This window comes from Maniola hyperantus, chromosome 10, assembly GCF_902806685.2.
Source record: "Maniola hyperantus chromosome 10, iAphHyp1.2, whole genome shotgun sequence".
NCBI lineage: Eukaryota > Metazoa > Arthropoda > Insecta > Lepidoptera > Nymphalidae > Maniola > Maniola hyperantus.
The window spans coordinates 13,703,539-13,725,276 of NC_048545.1; the positions used below are offsets into that span (position 1 = coordinate 13,703,539).

Here is a 21,738-nt window from a genome sequence, read left to right on the forward strand (position 1 = left end):
GTAGATCCAACATGATAGAGTTAGGATATTATAGTGTTAGGATATTATAGTGTTAGGTTAGTATTATGTAAGAAATTAAATATTCATAGTTTTAAAATTTCCTGTTAGTTTATGTATTAATTTCCCATTACCACATACGCATCATGATATCCTTATCTCTTATTATCCATTCCTTGCAATAAGCTTGAACGAATACAGGTACATAGAGGCTGAATGCCCGAAGACCAGCAATTATATAGCACACTTACCCAGAATAGAAGAAGACATAGCCATCCAAGTTATAGTTTTACCTAAAGAAGAATCCTTTGACTCAAAACCATCTCCACATTATGAATAATTGAAGTCCACAAAACTGGATCACCTACATGATGCAAGTGCAAAGGTTTCATCTCAAAGGCCTATCACTCTACCTCCAAGTACGGACCATGGAGTTATTTATCATACAATCATTACCATACGCCATATTAATTGGAACCTGCAGACTGAATATGATCATTACAGTTTATCAGAAAATACATCGCACGAAGACCTTGCAGTTAAGAAACATAACCAATATTCAGAGTTCTTCATCCGATGACCTTCCGGCGCAATTCACAGCCAAGGTGTTCCATATGCGCCGATCTGATGGGGGAGGTGTTACGCAGGCGAAGCCAGCGGCTGATACATAGTGAGCCAGCGCAACATGCATTCCCATTCCCACGTACAAATACGACCCGTATAGCTGACGCGGCGTAATATCAGAACCCGCGCGATGTGGGAATCGTAATATTAAGTTAGAATATTCTCATCCTTAGAGATAAGCACTAGTTTTTAGTCTTTTCATTTAAATGTAACTTTGAATATAATTATTATAAGGATATTATCGCCGACTAGTTTTCTTCCATCCACCTCCTGCGAGCCTAAACATTACTAGAAAAGAACGACGTTGTTTATTTAGGTTTTGCAAACAAACTAGCTTGATGGAAGGGATCGCAAACCGGCGTTGTTTGAGACCTATTTAACGATTGCTACAGTAATAATTAATAATTCGATTAAACTTCCAAAGATTCTAAATAGGTTAGCGATTTAATTGATTACAAAATCATGATGTACCTAACTACAATTTTTTTAGACATATTCCACTACTAAATAATTTTAAATAGTAGATACATATCAAAAATTGCGAACCGGCAGAAATCGAATTTGTGATACATATCACAAATTTCGTCACAGGCAGTAAGCGGGCTGTAGCTTAGTGATCAGAGCCTCGAGCGCGATCCCAGGAGACGCGGGTTCGATTCCTGCCGGTTGGCAGTTTTTGATATGTATTTAAAATTATTTAGAAATTTCCTTGAAGTGTAGGTAAAACACTATAAAAATTATAAAATATACCACTACTAGCTGATGCCCGCGGCTTCGTCCGCGTGAAATTAGATTTTTTTTAAACCCCGTGGGAACTCTTTGATTTTCCGGAATAGAAAAGCCTATGCCACTCTCCAGGTCTTTACCTATACCCATGCAAAAAATCACGTCAATCCGTTGCACCGTTGCGACGTTATTGAAGGACAAACCAACAAACAAACACACTTTCGCATTTATAAGGGTAATTACTACTGTCACCATTGGAAAGGATTGAGTCTAATGAAAATCCTAACCAAGGAAAATTTTCTCTTTTCAAAGGATAGAAGAAGAAAATCAGAAAGTCTGTCAGGAATTTTCTCTTTTTATATACAAAGTAAACGTTTGTCTACGTACGTATGTACGTATTAAAGGGTCAGGGCAGTTTATCAGATCTATTACACCGGTAAACATTTTCCAAACAATGCCTGTCGGGCATTTTACATTATTCGTTATGTATTGTAACAATTTTGTATCGAATGGTTCTTTATTGGACCTTTGGAGCATAATATAAAAATAATATTGTTTTAAAGGAGTTATAATAATGTTAGTCTGTAGATGCCTGCTTTATCTATGTTATTATCATTAATAATTATGAAAATAGGAAGGGAAAACAGCTGACTGGAATACTAACATTTATAGCTCAAACCGTGGGGTCTAGAAACATAAGATTTTTAATGTAATTTATATATTCTGTGCAATACAAAATCTACGATATTCACTAAGTAAGGATGTCCAAAAAGCCCTACAGAATCTTTGAAAAACCTATATCGCGGGATAAAGGGGCAGAAAGTAGGCATAGCTTGTCAAAAAGTCCAAGATTGGTTTTAATACTCCTATTTTTTTTGGCTCCAAAAAAATTTCTTTGCGGGTTACTTTAAAACTTAATACACTGTTTATAATATTTACTTATATGGCTTATACGTCAACGACCATTGACTTATACTCGTATATTACTTCGTATGGACAGGGTTATTTAACAAACAAAATGGCACTAACCCCAGTGACGTCTGGATTTCAAACGGTTTCGTTTTTAGGGTTAATATCTAAGAGGTGGCGCTGATTTATTTGGTTTCTAAATCCCATGGCCATATCTTGTCATTTATATCGATGTCAACGACACTAAATTATATTACTTGTGGCACTAAAAAGTAAAGAACAAAATAATTACCTTGTTAGTACAACTGGAATATTAAGTTAACAAATAATAAATCTTAAGGCCCCGATTCTCTAGTCTCTCTCTAAACTAAATTTAGAGTATCTGCATCCTTTTCTTTTCACTAATGCTAAAAAAGGAACGGAACATGACTTTCACATTTAAAGACTCTAAATTTTAGTGCACAATACAAATTTAAACAGTAGGTTCGCAAGTGCGTGCTAAAATCACGGGTTTTACCATCTAAAAATTAAATTTAGAAATGTCAAACTGCTTCTGTCCTTTTCATATTACAATAGTAAGAAGAGGGTGGGAATACTCTAAAATTAGGTTGTGCTTAGAATCGGTGCCATGGCACCGATTACCGACTATTTTTGAAAAACTACAATGCATACACCACCGCTCGCAACCATTCATCCATTTTAAAATGTAACAAAAAAAGAAGCTCGTTGCACGTTGGAAGTTACATTTTGTGCTCTTTTTATGTTGTTCACGTAGTGATTGAACTCTTGTCTATGGCACAAAATAAAATTGTAGAGAAAATCTATGTACAGTTTCTAAACTATTAAGTACTTTATTTTATTTTCTTTTTTACTTTATTTTTCTGAGTGTTTCACGTACACTTCAAGAAAATTTCTAAATAATTTTAAATACATATCATATATTGCGTACCGGCAGGATATAAACCCGCGTCTCCTGGGATCACGCCTGACGCTCTGACCACTAAGCAACGGCTCGCTTCGAAATTTGTGATATGTATGTTCACTCAGTACTGTTTATGCCATCTAGCAGCGACACTTCGATTTTCCATGATTTTTAAAAACCGAAACTCACGCGGAAGAAGTTGCGGGCATCACCTAGTCTGAATATATAAAAGTAAAAGTTGACTGACTGACCGACTGACTGACTGATCTATTAACGCACAGCTCAAACTACTATACGGATCGGGCTGAAATTTGGCATGCAGATAACTATTATGACGTAGGCATCCGCTAAGAGAGGATTTATGAAAATTCAACCCCTAAAGAAGTGAAATAGGGGTTCGAAATTTGTGCAGTCTACGCGGACGAAGTCGCGAGCATAAGCTAGTTATATTATAAAACAGAATATTGCAGTACTATTGAGAACTCTCCCCAGAAATTCAGCAATATCATGGGCCGTATCGTCTTTACTCGCTCTGGGAACTTCGCTCGTCGCATCCATACAATCTGAACTCTGAAGTATTCAATATAGCAAGTTTGAAGGCGGACAGAAATGGCGGTCAATAACGAAGTTTCACGCTAGAACTCCCATGAATATTGTTAGAAGTTTTATTTCACGCGCTACCCACTTCTTGAGCGTAACCGTATGATGATGAGTTTCTCTCTTTTCTAGCATTTTTATTATACAACGTTAGTTTTAGTTAACGCGAAAACCGAAATACGTCACGCACAACATACGGAAACGTTTAAGTGCGGAAACCAGCCCAGAGCGAAGAAGAAGAACCGAAATACGTGTTTAATATTTTTACATAAAGAATATCTAGGTATATATAAAATTTGAAAAATATTTAATGAAAATTTACGAAGTTATGAGCTTGTTGTGTGGAGTCGTTGTCCCGCAAAAACATGGTCACCCCAAGCGAGCGGCTGTGAGCGAACGAGACGGCTGGCGTCGATCGTGCGCGCTCCCGCTTGCACGGCTTGAATCCGGTGTTGCATGCGGTGAATCAGCTAGGTGTCGAAAGTTGCACGATTTTAAAGAAAATTACTTTTTGGTCAAAATATAACACGTTATAAAAATGATTGCAATTCGTTCTGTTACTGATTCTGATACGCAAAACCTGAAAATTTTGCGTCAGTACCCGTAGTACAAGATTTTACGTCTCACCAAACCAAACCAAATTCGAGAGTCGAAATACTTCCGCGTTACAGTAAACTGGATCTTAAGTGCCTTGTTTTAAAGCTCAAGTTTGTCTACACTTCTACAGCCAGCGCTCCAAGCGGAAACATTGCGAAATTAAAATCAGTGGCGTTGAATCAAGGCTGTTTAGGTCCATTTTACTGCAACGCGGAAGTATTTCGACTCTTGAATTTGGTTTCGTTTGGTGAGACGTAAAATCTTGTACTACAGGTACTGTATACTAAAACTAACGTTATATTTGTGAAGTTTTTGGAATCTAATTACATTCAACAATGTTTTAAATCTTTTAAATAAAATATAAATTTGCTTCAGCGACGAAATATTATGTCCATCTAAATATTACTTGCTTTAAATTTTTACAGTCAACAGATGTTGGATAACCTCATTTTAACTACTTGCTTGAATTTATTCATCTCTTTCTATAATATAAAAATGAATCACTAAATGTGTTGCTCATCGCAAATCTCGAGAACCGCTGAACCGATTTCGCTAATTATTTTTTTATAATATTCCTTGAAGTACGAGGATGGTTCTTACGGAGAGAAAAATTTAACTCAACCTCCCCCTCAATTTTCTAAACTCCACCCGAGCGAAGCCGGGGCGTGTCAGCTAGTTTTAAATAAATTTACTTATTTTACTTAGGTATATACCTATTATTTTAATTAATTTCTTAATTTATTTTTAAGAGATTTTGAGCTTGGACAGAACAGACAGATAAACAGACAGGCGGATAACGAAGTGATCTTAGAAGGTTTCTTTTTCCTGTTTGAGCTACGGAACCCTATAAACATTCAACCTAGAATAGCTGATACTCTAAATTATAAATGGTTTTGTACCGAAACAAACAAGTGTGATATTATCGATATGGCACACTTCCAATCGTCATTTACTATCCCTACGTAATAAATAACCATTTTATCTTTTTATTGCTGCCTACCAGCTATACTGCTTTTTAACCCTCGAAGAAAAATGTAGCTATAAAAATAAATTAATCCTTGTAAAGTTATTTGAACATAATAATATAAAATTCATACTAATATTATAAACTAGCCGATGCCTGCGACTTCGCGTCGTCCGCGTGGATTTAGGTTGTTAAAAATCCCGTAAGCACTCTTTTTCCGGAATAAAATTAGCTTATCTCACTCTCCAGGTCTTTAACTACTCGTATATCCATGCAAAAATCACGTCAATCTGTTGCACCCCTCGCGCCTCTCTACCCGCCTTCTCCACTCCTGTCCTGCTGGCAAGTTAGGTACATACCGATCTCAAAAGTCTTACTTGGTAGGTGCCTCCAATATTAATTTCTAATCGACAGTTTTTAAATCCCATCAGTTTTGGTGGTCAGGTTCCCTGCAGGATCAGGATTCAGCGGAATGATTGGTTCCAAAGATTAGCCCGTTCAAACATTTAATACTTCAGTTTTATTTATTAGTTAGTATTAGTATAGATATATATGAGTTTAGATGGGAATATGTCTGTCTGTCAAGTGCTTGTTTTTCACGACCCATCTGTTTAACCGATTTTGACGTAAGGTAGATTACTTTCAGCCCAGGCCTGGAGAAGGACATATTCCGCAAAATCAAAGAGTTCCGACTTTCGACGGGTTTTTTTAAAAATCCACACCAAAGTAACAGGTATCATGTAGGTATTTAGTACAGAGACAGTTTACATCCTGGAGAGAGAAAGAGAGAGGTCGGGTGCACGACCAGCGGCTTCAAGGCATGAATGTGTAACACGCCAATTTCTCAACTCCAACCTTATATTCAGAATTTTCTACAGAAAAATAAGTTTTTATTTTGACTCGCACTTTGAAACCAGGAACTGACGTACCGCACCTTAAGCTACTCAATAGGTCAGTGAGAAAAATCATAGAAAAAGAAAGAAAAGAAAAGACGTTTATTTTCCAAAACACTTTCTTTAACGGTGAAGGAAAACATCGTGAGGAAACCTGCATGCCTGAGAGTTCTCCATAATGTTTTTAAAGGTGTGTGGAATCTCCCAAATCACTCATTTTCGGCCTCGTAGACTATGGCACAGTAGGTGCCATTCTCATACTGAGAGGAAACCCGTGCTCAGTAGTGGGCCGGCAATAGGTTGAGATGAGAACAACGAAGCAGCGCGATATACGTAGGTAGATATTTTTCAAGCGGAATGATCGGTTGGTTTCATAACAATAATATTATTTCGTCAGTAATGTTTAGGCTCGCAGGAGGTGGATGGAAGAAAACTAGTCGGCGATAATATCCTTATAATAATTATATTCAAAGTTACATTTAAATGAAAAGACTAAAAACTAGTGCTTATCTCTAAGGATGAGAATATTCTAACTTAATATTACGATTCCCACATCGCGCGGGTTCTGATATTACGCCGCGTCAGCTATACGGGTCGTATTTGTACGTGGGAATGGGAATGCATGTTGCGCTGGCTCACTATGTATCAGCCGCTGGCTTCGCCTGCGTAACACCTCCCCCATCAGATCGGCGCATATGGAACACCTTGGCTGTGAATTGCGCCGGAAGGTCATCGGATGAAGAACTCTGAATATTGGTTATGTTTCTTAACTGCAAGGTCTTCGTGCGATGTATTTTCTGATAAACTGTAATGATCATATTCAGTCTGCAGGTTCCAATTAATATGGCGTATGGTAATGATTGTATGATAAATAACTCCATGGTCCGTACTTGGAGGTAGAGTGATAGGCCTTTGAGATGAAACCTTTGCACTTGCATCATGTAGGTGATCCAGTTTTGTGGACTTCAATTATTCATAATGTGGAGATGGTTTTGAGTCAAAGGATTCTTCTTTAGGTAAAACTATAACTTGGATGGCTATGTCTTCTTCTATTCTGGGTAAGTGTGCTATATAATTGCTGGTCTTCGGGCATTCAGCCTCTATGTACCTGTATTCGTTCAAGCTTATTGCAAGGAATGGATAATAAGAGATAAGGATATCATGATGCGTATGTGGTAATGGGAAATTAATACATAAACTAACAGGAAATTTTAAAACTATGAATATTTAATTTCTTACATAATACTAACCTAACACTATAATATCCTAACACTATAATATCCTAACTCTATCATGTTGGATCTACTGCAGTCAAAGGATTTCCATGATGCAAACTAAATTTAAGTAATGCTTGAACTACACTGACTGCCGCGCTGTCTCCTAAGAAATATGCTTGAGCATATTTGGAGAAAGAGTCGACTATTGTCAGAAACTTACAGCTTTCTACACTTAAAAGGTCTAAGTGCACAAGCTCAAAAGGTTTACTGGGTGGTGGAACTACTTGAAATTGCTGTCGGATTGGATTACGGTCATACTTAGCCTGTCCGCATACTGCACAGTCGTTAATAAATTTTGAAATATGCTCTCGCATTTTAGGCCAGTAAAATTTTCGAGATAAAGCAAGAAAGCATTCATTGATACCGCGGTGGTTTGTCTTGCCATCATGGTACTTATCTATAATTTTTTGCTGCCTTAAATATTCTCGAACATTTTCCACTTCTGTTTTAGCTAAATGGAGTATAATTGACGAATTTTTAAAAGTTTTCTGTATTATTGGAATTATCTTATACATAGCCAATGGTGGATTGATTAATAAACCGGTTTTAATTTTAGGTTGAATAAATTCTTTAATAGCATTGATGACATCTTCTTCTAAATTAGATTCAGATAATTGAACAGTCGTACGCTTATGGTTTTCAAAGGGGTTTGTAGTGACTGGTTTGGTTTTAATATCATCTACAACGTTAAAAACGATTTGCCTAGTAAATTTATTCAATGGATCTTCTGTAATCGGGATTTCCAAGATGGGGCTTTCGTCATCAGTGTGGACAGTTGCTGTTCTAGAACCATCTTCAGCCTCCGGAGCTGAGAGAGTTCCAGAGTCATCTATAGAGGGAGCTCCGTCCGATTGATTTAAAGCAATCGAACTTAGCTCTTGCACATGAACTTCAATGCGCGATAATGCGTTCGAGTTATAATCTTCTTTCATTATAGGACTCGGTTCAAATTTCGAGGAGGTTTCCTCATAGAAATCATAGCATTCATCCGGAAATTGTTCGTAATTGTCATAGCCATAATCGTAGTTATAGTCATAATCATAGTCATAGTCATAATCATCATCATAACCATAGTCATAGTTATAGTAAAGTTCATTAAAATTGACGTCGCGTGATTTCATATAGTTAGTTGGTGGTGGATTACCAAATTTACGCCAATCATGTCCCGATGGTGGTAAATTTCTAGGGGTGAAATGACTCACACCGCTCATGGGACGTGGGAAATTAGAATTGTTAGGCGATTGGTGTCGATTTGGTAATTTGAAAACGTTGCTCTTCGGGTTATAATTCGGTGGAGGAGCGCAAAACATTAATTGGGTACGACTAGGACCACGCGGATGCATTTGAGGGTTAGGTTTCCAACCAGGTCTAAAATGCATAGGTTGCTGACTCTGAGGTGGTCTAAAATGTATAGGTTGCTGCCAAGATGGCCCAGGCATAGCGAAACCTTGTGACCTTGAAGGACTAGTGTAATTTGATACGGAAAATTTATGTCCAAAATTTTTCTGAGAAAACCCGCCTTCATTTCGCTGTTGTATATATAGGGTGTTAAGTTCCTCTTGTACAAATTCGAGGGCTTTTTCCATTGACACTGGCCGCATGCACCGTATCCTCGAGCCTAGCGGGTCTTTTAGACCACGTAAATAACACTGCAGGGTTAACTTTTGGTAAAGTTGCCGTTTAGCCTCTATTGTGGTAGGTGCGGATTCATGTAGGGAAATGTAGGTCATAATTGTGCTAAACAGGTTTTGACACTTTTCGTAAAATTCTTGCGGGGTGCTAGAGCCTTGTGTCTGTAGAGACAAATCATTGTATAAAGCGGTCTCATCGCGATGGTCTGCGAAATTATTAATAAGGGCATTTCGTATGCCATTCCAACTATCTGGGATACCGTTTGCATTAATTAACCTAGCCGCGGAACCTGTCACTTTATTTAATATTCCACTAATTAATGCCGAATTTTGTAACTCATGTCCCGGACTAACGTCAAAATGGGCAATCACCAATTGGTCACACAAATTTATAAACCGTGTTAACACATGAGGATTTCCGTCAAATTCGGGTAAAAATCGAATAGATTTATAGATAGTATCTAAATCGTTTGATGCCATGTCTTCTAAGTTCCTAGATTCGTCTACGGCTCTTGACCTATTAACCGAACCTACGAAACTACGTCCTGACCTTGGATGAAAAATCTTGACGAATAAAAATTAAACTAACACACACAAAAAGACACTCAAAAAAAACTTTTATTACAAAAAAGCACTCAATAAAAAAAATTAATTCCCTAAAGTTCACGTAAAATTATATTAAATAGGTCTATAGATTTTGTATAAACCTAGATTAAAAAATTTTAGGAATAAGGACGATATATAAATGAGGATTCAATAAACGTACGATTTAAAAAAAATCAATTAAAAAAAAATTAAACACAATACCTCTTTTTCTTGTTAGTCGGAAAAGGATAGGTAAAAGGAACTTGAACGATTCAAGTACTTACCGCATCGCCGATCTATTTCTTTCCACGAATCGAAGTTTAGATTCTCCACTACACTGCGGCCTCCGAATGGTAGGTTCTCAGGATAAGTTGTTCTCCGTCACAGTTGTCCGATACAGCTACAGGTACAGCTTATCCTACCCCGTCACTGCGCCAGTAATGTTTAGGCTCGCAGGAGGTGGATGGAAGAAAACTAGTCGGCGATAATATCCTTATAATAATTATATTCAAAGTTACATTTAAATGAAAAAGACTAAAAACTAGTGCTTATCTCTAAGGATGAGAATATTCTAACTTAATATTACGATTCCCACATCGCGCGGGTTCTGATATTACGCCGCGTCAGCTATACGGGTCGTATTTGTACGTGGGAATGGGAATGCATGTTGCGCTGGCTCACTATGTATCAGCCGCTGGCTTCGCCTGCGTAACACGTCCGCATTTTTATTTCCATACACAATGTTTATTGTTTTCCCAAGTGCTATTCAAACCCATATTTCATTATAATGGCCACGAAAAATAAAGGATTTTATTTTATTTTATTTAATTAGATAAAAAAATTAGAACACTACATATAAACAAACAATGATTCATCCATCAGCCTGCATGCGTCTAGTGCTTGATGTAGAAATACTGGCTACATTTCCACGCAGCAGGGCAGCCAGGCGAATCAACTATTACTAGTAGATAATTTTTTTCAAATACTTAAAAAAATTAAATTTTGTTTAATTCATCAAAATAATGATTAAGTACCTTCATCTTACCTTTCATTTTACAATTCAACCATTCATTTTTAATTTAATTTTAACATGATGATAATTTTAACAGCAAATTAAAATTATTATATTATATAAATTATTGTAATGGGAGAAATCAGAATTTTTGTACGCACAATACGTAACATGGACAGTTAGAAAGCATGTCGTCAGAATAATTAATCTTCATTCTATAAGATCATTTATTTTGTTCAAAACTTGTACTGTTGTAACTTGATTCAAATATCAAGCGTCAGAACCTGACGACAAAAGCCGAGGTAATTCTGAAGTCTTTTCATGAACTCTGGATCTGGAACAATCTCATTTTTGTCTTTGTAGAAGCTAATATTAATACTACAAAGTTTCTTAAAAAGTAAAAAAAACAAGCGCCTTTCAGCGTTGCACTCCCAAACAAAAGCTTTCATTCTTGATAATGAGAAGCTATGTTACAGTGTAACTAACTGTGCACCGAGAACTACCTTTTTTTTTTTTATTCAGATACAAGTTAGCCCTTGACTGCAATCTCACCTGGTGGTAAGTGATGATGCAGTCTAAGATGATAGTGGGCTAACCTGGAAGAGGTATGGCAGTTTTCATTAAACCCATACCAAAGGGGTATCCCTTTGGTTTCTACACGGCATCGTAAATCGCTTGGCGGAACGGCTTTGCCGGTAGGGTGGTATCTAGCCAAGGCCGAAGCCTCCCACCAGACAAGACAGACCAGACAGACCTACTGTCTGCTGGAAATGATTGCTTATTTACAAAATACAGGGTGTAACCAGAACGCTAGCAAAAATTTAGTGTTATCGTTATACTACCTAAATACAATCCAATACCAATAACCATTTGCCCCATTTTGTAGTTGTAGTGATTTAGTATTTTTCAAACCCGCAATGTATAGAGTGCAAAACTCGTGTCAATGTATGTCAATTGACTCCGAGTGGCCTACTTACGCATCGATCGTTGACCTCTAGCGTCAGCCAGATGTTTTTTTTTTAATATATCGTAAACTTTTACAAAATTTAACATTTTTATAAATGCAAAATGAATTTGTATTCATTTTTAAAATGTTAAACTCTAAACTAAAACTAAACTAAAGATAAGCGGTACTAAATTGTGAATTCAGTACACCAGGGACACAAACATTTATGCTTATCTATTTACTGGAACATGGTTGCATTTAAATGTACTACACAATCAGAGCTAGAGGCTATTTAAACAGTTTCAAACATATATGTTTCAAACGATCCGTCCAGAATGGTACAAAATGCCACAGCCAATAAAAATTACCATTACCCAGTATTAGAATTAGGCAGTATTCCTGTTATTGCTATTGTAGCCGGATTACCGGTTTTGGCACTAGCAGAATCCTTCAGCTTCAGGCTTCAGTGCTGTATCGCCCATCGTCGAGAAAGGACGTGTATATGAAATACGAACTTGGATCCCGTAACGCGCGATTTTACGATGTTTTGAATGCACTGTTGATTGTTTAATTTTTTTAATACACTGAGCCTTTTTTATTTTAAACTTTTTTATATAATAGTGTTGTGCTGTGGTGTGGCAAAATGGTGTTAAATGGAATTATAACGTTTTCATCAGTATTTTTGCTCCTGTTCCAAGGTAAGTGGCGAGAAAAATCGTGATCGCAATTTCACACTACGTTCTCGGAATATAGAATTAGTATTTTTTGTAGCGATTAATTTTATTTCCAGTTCGTGTTGAATAGACTTTGAATTAATATAAAAATGAATAGATTTAAAAGTTTATTTAAGCATTCAGCTTTTGGGTTTTTTTGATATTGAAAAAAATGTGCGCACCTGCTTGCTTTAATTAATAATTTATCCGGAAATATTGTAAGGAAAAATTAATACAGCTCCGATAAATTTTCTTATTTTCCGAAGAACAATTTCTCTAGAGAGCAATAGTTATGGTTTGTTCGTATTTTTATAAGCTTTTTAAATGTCGATTGAACAAAATTAAGACTCTAAATAAAGACTAATTTAATTATTTTGTTTATTATCTTGTTATGTACCAATAAATTGACTTATGTATTTATTATCACCGCGACGCGCGCCGTGTCATGGTGATAGCCTCGACTCTTAATCGGAAGGTCGAGGGTTTGATCCCGGGCACACACCTTTAATAACTTTTCGGAGCTATGTGCGTTTTAAGCAATTAAACATATTACCTGCTTGCTTTAACGGTGAAGGAAAACATCGTGAGGAAACCTGCATGTATGAGATTTCTCCATAATGTTCTCTATGGTATGTGAAGTCTGCCAATCGGCACTTGGCCAGCGAGGCGGATTATGATTTAAACCCTTCTCATTCTGAGAGGAAACCTGTGCCACGGTAATGTGCCTGTGCTCAGTAGTGGACCGGTGATGGGGTTGATTATAATGATGATGATGCTGGGCTTCATAGGAAATAGAACAGGATTCATATCTTCGATTTCGCAAGTAAGTATATAGTTAAATTTTTATTTCTTTATTATTTGCAGTTTCATAGTACAGCGTTTGAAATTCTGTCAGCTTATAGGAGGCATTGTATATTATCATGCCATACCGGAAAGGGGCGTATATTAGAGGAAAATGTAAAGCAAATTCGCGAAGCCTGTACAAAGGATTTTTACACTGTACGACTAAAAATCGAAGCATAATACCTTGGTCAGGAGGCAGGCACCATGTTGCAGGATAAAAGGCCATTAAAAAAAGAAAATACGACTCTCTAGGAGCGAAGTTGGCTTCCAATTTCTCTATAATACAAGAACTTACAAGCAGTGTTCCCAAAAATGTACGATAAATTCGTTCTATATTCTCTGAATATGAAAGAAACAAAGTTTTTAGGGATGAGCTTTAGATAAATATCTCTGTATACTGGTAATTTTTGTACCGTGTTTATTATACTTTACTACTTTCCTTGCAAATTTAAATATAAAATAAGTTATTTCAATGTTTTTCAATTTTACCAATCCTCAATTTTCAATTTTGTAGCCTTTTAGAAACTTCAGCCAAACCATTAGCTGTTTAAAGGCAACTCACGTATTTAAAATTTGGAGTTTTTAGATGATAATGGAAAATAAAAAAGCATGATCATTGATTTCAAATCAAAACTAAAAATTGCTCATTAAAAAGACGTTCGAACATGAAGCAAACCCAAATTCATAACCCGCTCTCTATAAAATTTACGCTCAAAGTCATTCAGGCGTAGACGCCTACGAGTGTCTACGCCTCAACGGTTTTGATTTGAGTGTAATATTCGTAACACTCCGACAAGACTTTCTACTCATGCTAAATCATAATATCGTAGTTGTGTGTGGTCGTGTGGTCTAAACACGATTTATTCCGTGCATGCCTTTGGCGTTTATATGAAATAGTGGACCAACTAAGGAGATTTCAAAATTCTCTCTCTATGCTCCCTTTATTTTTCGAAGCTATCCCCTGTTTTATGTGCAACCCGGGATTTCAAAAGAAATAAGAATAAGTATGGCGTGCGCTTCTAGCCTCCTCTTCAACTAGTAAAATGGATTGTTTTGGCAATTATCGTATTTTAATGCTTAATGCTTGGTTAGTGGTCTCTTATTCATTTTGTTTAATTGCCGATAGTTTGGCGTTCAGTTTGTGTTTGATTATAAGTCTCGCAAACTGCTAATGCGAATCCATACCACATAGCAAGCTTCATGCCGTCAGAGGATTTCCTCCAGGACGAGCTTAGCGAGCTTCGCTCAAAGCAGGCACCGAGCGTTTTTCGAGCGTTTTTAAGAGATCTCGGAGCCGTCTTTTATACTAGAACTAGCTTATGCTCGCGACTTCGTCCGCGTGGACTACAAAATTTAAAAACCCTATTTCACCCCCTTAGGAGTTGAATTTTCAAAAATCCTTTCTTAGCGGATGCCTACGTCATAATAGCTATCTGCATGCCAAATTTCAGCCCGATCCGTCCAGTAGTTTGAGCTGTGCGTTGATAGATCAGTCAGTCAGTCAGTCAGTCAGTCAGTCAGTCACCTTTTCCTTTTATATATTTAGATGGAGACCGAGGATGTTTGTAATATGTACGAATTGTCAGTTTAAACGTAGCATGTTCATATTAGCTGTAACATAAAAATGTAACTCCTCAATATATATCGAAGTAGGTTGCCTTGCACATCGGATTGAAAGAGAGGTGATGCAAAATTATGTAGGTTAGGTAGTTAGGCAATAAGATTAAAACAATAGTATGTAAGATTTCTTTATTAGTATTGTTAGTCCATAAGCGAGAGTAGATCATAAGCCGGCTCTCAATAAACATCTTTCACCGTTGCCGCATTTAATTATTACCATACGGCCACAACATATCTCATGGCGACCCTTGCCAGTCGGTGCATGCCTAATCTAAGTGCGTGCACCGGCTGGGCACCGATCAAGAAGAAGACTACACAATTTTCAAAAGAATATTCAAGACTCAGCTAGAACAAAAAGAAGAAACTAATTCCACGTCCTGTATTAAAAATCAAGAAACACTAATATCAAGAAATAAGCCAAAAAAAATGAATCCATAATGAACAGAAGACAATCTCAAGCTTCATTGATCGGCCCAGCATCATCGTGCGTCCAGGGTTATCCCGGCCACAACTAGGAGGTGTCCAGGGTATTCCCGGCCCAGTTCGAGGAGTCCAGGGTTTCCCGGCCCATTAAGATGCAGTAAAGAAGAGGCGCAGGCTCCAGACCTCCGGACCTGATGACCAAAACCAGTCCTGACGACGACGGCGACTACACGGCGGTCACGAAATTGATTAATAAAATGCGTCGCTAACAGTTAAAGTAAGTGCAATTTATCTCTCGTAATGGGCAAATAGGTAGAATGTGTAGGTATTGAATTTTTTTTTGGATAGATAATTTAATTTTGTACGTATAGGTTAAGAGAATATTGGTATTTTTTTAAAAATAAATAATACTTGCTCCACTATCTACTAATAAATTCCGTTCGTGCTTTATTTGTAAGATTTTATATAGTGTGTAGGATAGTTTAAAATAATAATGGATAATTAATAAATGAATAAATAGATACTTACTTCTTTCGTAAATATTCGGTGTTAAAATCGAACTATAATAATTCAGAGAATTATAACGGTGTCATCGCGTGGTCAACGACACACGCGTACCCGAACATTTTGTATTGTTATACGAGACAATGGTTTTGCTCGAGATGCAATTTGCAAATACAAGGAAATGAATATGAAATAAGGAGAATTTTTTCCCCTACAGACGTTTTTCGTCTAGTTTCGTGCAAGTTTTGACGATATAAGACTATATCCGGCTTTGACAAGTTAGGACTCTGCAAACCAAAGGCTTGATCACCCTTCGGCTGTAGAAGTGCTATAGGTATAAAATATACAATATTTATTTTGGATTGAGACATACTGACGTAGGAAGATGATTGTAATTTATTTATTTGGACGCGATGTTTTGCGCATATTTAGTACCTCCTCATTCAACTATATATTTGTCTAGACTCTTGATCATTATCTACCGCGCTGGTGTTAGTGAAAGACCTAGAATTTTTATGAAAAGTTGAATGTTATTGAAATACTTATTGAAAGAAATAAGTTTGATGAAGACTATAAGTCTTATGAAAAATGCTTGCAAGCATGTTATGTTAAATATTTATTAGGAGAGTACGCGCCGCGTTTGTTGATTTGTTTATTTATTTGTATTATGTGAAGAAGTAACTTGAAAGGAAGATGAAGACTAGGAGAGATTTATTTTAACTGTCCAGGAAATATAAATACCTGAGATGTTTAATAATAGGTAATATTGTGGGTTATGGAATAGAAACCTTATATTTACTGTTTTACGCCGATGCTACGACAGCTGTATACTGATGATGAGGACGATTTGATAGGTCAAAGAATCTTTTGAGACAACTAAGTCGATTAGTGAAATCGATACCTCAGCTTATACATATCTAATACCTATGATGCTATTTTGAGATTATTTTATTACCTATGATGAGATTTTTCGAAACTGTTGTAAAAGTTAAATCCTTGACTGCACTTAATAGATTACGATTTTTCTAGTTATAAGTAAGGTTGAAAGTATGCCCATACGAAGTAAGAGATAAGATAAATTGCACTTGAGCACAGGAAGTAACGATTTAAAAAAAATGTTTCCTTACATAATTTAATTTTATTTAGCATTAGATTTTATTTTTGTGATTGTCATCATCTTTTCTTCTGATTCGATGTAGCGTCTAACATTTTTTTTCTTTTAAGGGGAGGGGTAACCGCATACATTTTCAGGGGAGTTGTAATATGTACGAATTGTCAGTTTAAACGTAGCATGTTCATATTAGCTGTAACATAAAAATGTAACTCCTCAATATATATCGAAGTAGGTTGCCTTGCACATCGGATTGAAAGAGAGGTGATGCAAAATTATGTAGGTTAGGTAGTTAGGCAATAAGATTAAAACAATAGTATGTAAGATTTCTTTATTAGTATTGTTAGTCCATAAGCGAGAGTAGATCATAAGCCGGCTCTCAATAAACATCTTTCACCGTTGCCGCATTTAATTATTACCATACGGCCACAACATATCTCATGTTTTAGGTGGTAAAAATCCTACATAACCCGATTTCTTCCCCCAAAATTCGAATATCTTAAAGAGAATAAACGAGATGCTTGGGACAGTTGCAGTCGCACTGCGTTCTATTTGTTTCAACTTTTTAACCGGCAAGCTATAAAACTAAAGCTAAACGAAGGCTTAAATTAAAAAGTAATTAACTCATCACACAGCCAGGCATTATCATTCGCGCTGTTTAATGGAAATCTCGACAATATGATGCAATTAGAAGACTCAATTATCGTGTCTGTAAGGTTCTTTCGTTACTGGTTAACTATGTCTATTACTTAATATTAAACTACGTCGCTTAAAGGTTAGCTTATAAGTTAGTATCCAAATGTATAACATGCCTATTTTTTAGTGATAAGTTTTTCTGTATGTATATTGTATATACATTTCTATTGTTGTTATCTAAATATATAAAAGGAAAAGGTGACTGACTGACTGACTGACTGACTGACTGATCTATCAACGCACAGCTCAAACGACTGGACGGATCGGGCTGAAATTTGGTATGTCGTATATTACGACGTAGACATCCGCTAAGAAAGAATTTTTGAAAATTCAACCCCTAAGGGGGTTTAATAGGGGTTTGAAATTTGTGTAGTCCACGCGGGCGAAGGCGCGGGCATAAGCTAGTTCATTCATATTTTTAATATGTATATTCACATGCCTATGCTATAGGTACATTTGGAGCCAAAAATTAATTGGTAAATATTATTCATTACTTTCTTTTGTAACGGAGGTAGGTATCTTGCCAAGCTTCGTGATCTACTTACGTTGTATCTACTTTTGACTACTATGCCATCACAGTCAGGCTTATTTCTATTTTGATTAGTGAAATTAAAAAGTAATTAACTCATTACACGTCCAGGCGTTATCATTCGGCGCTGTGTAATGGAAATCTCGACAATGGGACGCAATTAGAAGACTCAATTATCGCGTCCCGTATAAAACGGATTGCTCTGCAATGGAACGCACATTGCAGGTGGTTACTGGTTAACTCATTACTAGTGCTGTCTCTCTCTCTCATTAGCAGTCCATTAATTATTATTAACTAGCTGATGCCCGCGACTTCGTACGTGTGGATTAAGGTTTTTAAAAATCCCGCGGGAACTCATCAATTTTCCGGGATGAAAAGTAGCCTATGTCCTTTCCCGGGATATAAGCTAACTCTGTACCAAATTTCATCAAAATTGGTTGAACGGTTGGGCCGTGAAAAGCTAGCAGACAGATAGACACACTTTCGCATTTATAATATGAGTATGGAGGATTTATGTCAGAGACCATGTGACTATGAAAGTAGAGCTATACATCATCATCACGATGATCAACCCATTAACGGCTCACTACTGAACACGAGTCTCAGAATGAAAAGGCCATAGTCTAAGTGCTGGCTAAGAGGGTGAAATGGGGGATGGAAGATTGTGTGAAAGTCCTATCTTTTTAAAGTTACAGACGTGCTTTAAATAATAAAAATCTGTATAGTGCGTATATAAAAATTTAACGCGGACGAAGTCGCGGGCAACTGCTAGTTTACGTAGCAGTTGGCAAGGTGAGCTTTTTTTTGTCAGTCACACTAACTATCTGTTGTGAAAAAGAGAAATTATTTTATTTTATTCTTACCACAGCGCCGCGCTTAAAATTATGTAATTTTTCCCACGCACGCACAATATTGTGCACAAATTGTACGTATTGTTTTCATTATTCAAATTTTTCAACGGCATAATTTGAGCGCTTCCTTATTTAGAACAACACAAATTCCGAATGAAACGCCGAAAGTATGTACATAAGCATTTTTTCGCAGAACAACATAATATATTTTTTGATGAGTGTGTAGTGTGAGTGGTACACTGAGAGTTTTCTTCTGATATTTTCGTTCCAAATTTTTTTTTTTAAATTTCGACCATAATCGGAAAGGCAAAAGTTTTTCCTTTGGAAAGGAAATGCTTTTGGAAGAAGAAAAAAAGAAGTTTATATTTTAAAACGAATCTAAACAATTGAACACAAAAATTACAGATCGAAAATATCATCTAAACCACCGCAACGAGGCAGGGTGCCCAGAACGCTGGCAGCGTTACCTCGTTGAATGGCCAGACTAATATGCTGACCGAGGTAACTGCCAGCCCTCCGGTCCCCCGTGGATTCCGCGAGACGGGATGAAAGGTCCTTAAAAAAGGATCTAGCATCCTCGCCTCACGAACCCATGGTCTCCATCCCGAAAGGCACAAATATGAAACTATTTTCTATAAATAAATAAAATAAAATAAATAAATAAATAATACTTGTGACAGCGCCAGTGTATCCACACACGTGGCATCCCACCACCATCCCACACAAGCGACCTTCCTTGCTTCCACGGGACGAGAGTCATACCGTCTGGTCTCTTGCCATCGCTACGTGCCAAACCATATGGTTCCAATACTGCAGGAACTTTAGCCGTGACAAGACACCTACGTATGACTCCGTTCAAGGAAGCATGACGGAAAAAAGAAATTAAATAGGTATATAAATATATTATATTATCTTAAATCTGTTCAGCCATTTAGAAGTTGGGGAAGTGGAATTTTTATGCTTAGTTGCTTCCTGAAATTTTCGCATTGAATCACATACTTAGTGGTTGGATTTACGACAGTCTACTTCTCCCAGTTTAATGAAGCCAGCTGAGCACGCGAGGTATATTAATTAATTTTCACACTAGGTATATTAATTAATTCCAATACCAATTAATTACTAACATAATACCTTAGAAATATTCCGTGACGTAAATTTACTTTGCATCAAAGGATCCTTTTTATAAGTGCCTCGTGTAGGACTTTTGTGTATGAAACTCGAGTGTAGGTGGAAATGGTATGGCAATACAAATAAGTAACTTATTCGTATTGCCATACCATTTCTACCGACATATAGAAACATAACTGATTTGAATTCTAATATTTACTTTTATCGAAGTAGGTAGTAATATCACACAGGACGTTTATATAAAATTTACTTATTTATAAATTTTTATGTACACAAAATTGTTTGCATATTATAGTTATAAATGTGAAAAAGCTACTTTTTCACATTTTTTTTATTATTACGAGTAGGTACATTGTAGGATTGAATAGATTTTGAAAATCTTTTAATGTAGGTTTTCTCTTCTCTCATATCGACACTGCTAATAAGTTAATCTATATACTTCGACTACTCATATTCAATTTATTTCCGTTCTCACTAACCTCTGACCTCACTGATCGCTAGCCAGTCTTAAAACATGACTAAGTACTTGTAAATAATATCTGTCCCCAGGGGCGTGCACGTCATAGAGGCATAAATGCACTGCTTACCCCAGTTGTAATAGCTCAATGCATATTTTTCATTATGACCTGCCAATAAACAGGTTCCTAGCTAACTAATGCCTACCCTGGCTTCAAACCTGTGCACGCCACTGTCTGTCCCGGCTGTACTCACGTGTCTAGTGGACGTTAGCCCGACTAGTTTCGAACCCATCCGGGGTCCTTTTTCAAGGGAGTGCCGCGGCGCGTGCGCGAACTGACTCCCTTGAAAAAGGACCCCGAATGGGTTCGAAACTAGTCGGGCTAACGTCGACTAGACACGTGAGTAAGCCGGGACAGATATTATTTCTAATGGAAATCACTCACGGTAGTTTAAACACTATAAGTACTTAGCTTACTTAAAGTGGGATTAAAATTTTGTGATAGTTATTGTATCTACTAATTGTAATACTGTTGGTTTAGTGTGAAGAGTTTGAACGAAAAGTTGAATATCATCATCATCATGATCAACCCATCGCCGCCTCACTACAGAGCACGGGTCTCCTCTCAGAGTGAGAAGGGTTTTTGGCCATAGTCTACCACGCTACCATGTGCGGATTGGTAGACTTCACACACTTTTGAGAACATTATGGAGAACTCTAAGGCATGCAGGTTTCCTCACGATGTTTTCCTTCACCGTTAAATCAAGTGATATTAAATTACTTAAAACGCACATGCGTGTCCGGGATCGAACCCTTGACCTCCGATTAGAAGGCGGACGTCCTAATCACTAGGTTATCACAGGGTATATTTGAATATGTAGGTATGGAATATCACGCGCGTGAACGCGCGGATTTCGAGTAAATCTGGCTGGATCCGCGGACTAAATAGCAGGTTTCAACTAGTAACTAAATATCTTTCAAAATAGAAATATTATCTAGTAAGTATTGTTGGCCAAAAGTGTTCAAAGGAGATGTCAGCGGTTATTTTCCAACAAAGGCCTTTCTTTTTTCACGAAAATATTCACCTTTCAGAAGTAGGGTCTTCCTTTTAGCACATTTCACCTCTTTTTTGCTTACGTTTGTGTGATTATAAGAGATACTTAAAAAGAGATATCTCTTACAT

At 36.9% G+C, this 21,738-nt stretch overlaps 1 protein-coding gene across 1 annotated transcript in view; it reads left to right on the top strand.

The window, feature by feature from the left end:
• Positions 1 to 12,161: 12,161 nt before the first annotated feature.
• LOC117985893 (uncharacterized) overlaps positions 12,162 to 21,738 on the top strand; it is a 112,403-nt gene continuing 102,826 nt past the window's right edge. Inside the window, exon 1 of the mRNA XM_034972696.2 lies at positions 12,162 to 12,378. Within this exon, the coding sequence (XP_034828587.1) occupies positions 12,324 to 12,378 (55 nt within the window). The 5' untranslated portion in view covers positions 12,162 to 12,323. The remainder of the gene's footprint in view (positions 12,379 to 21,738) is intronic.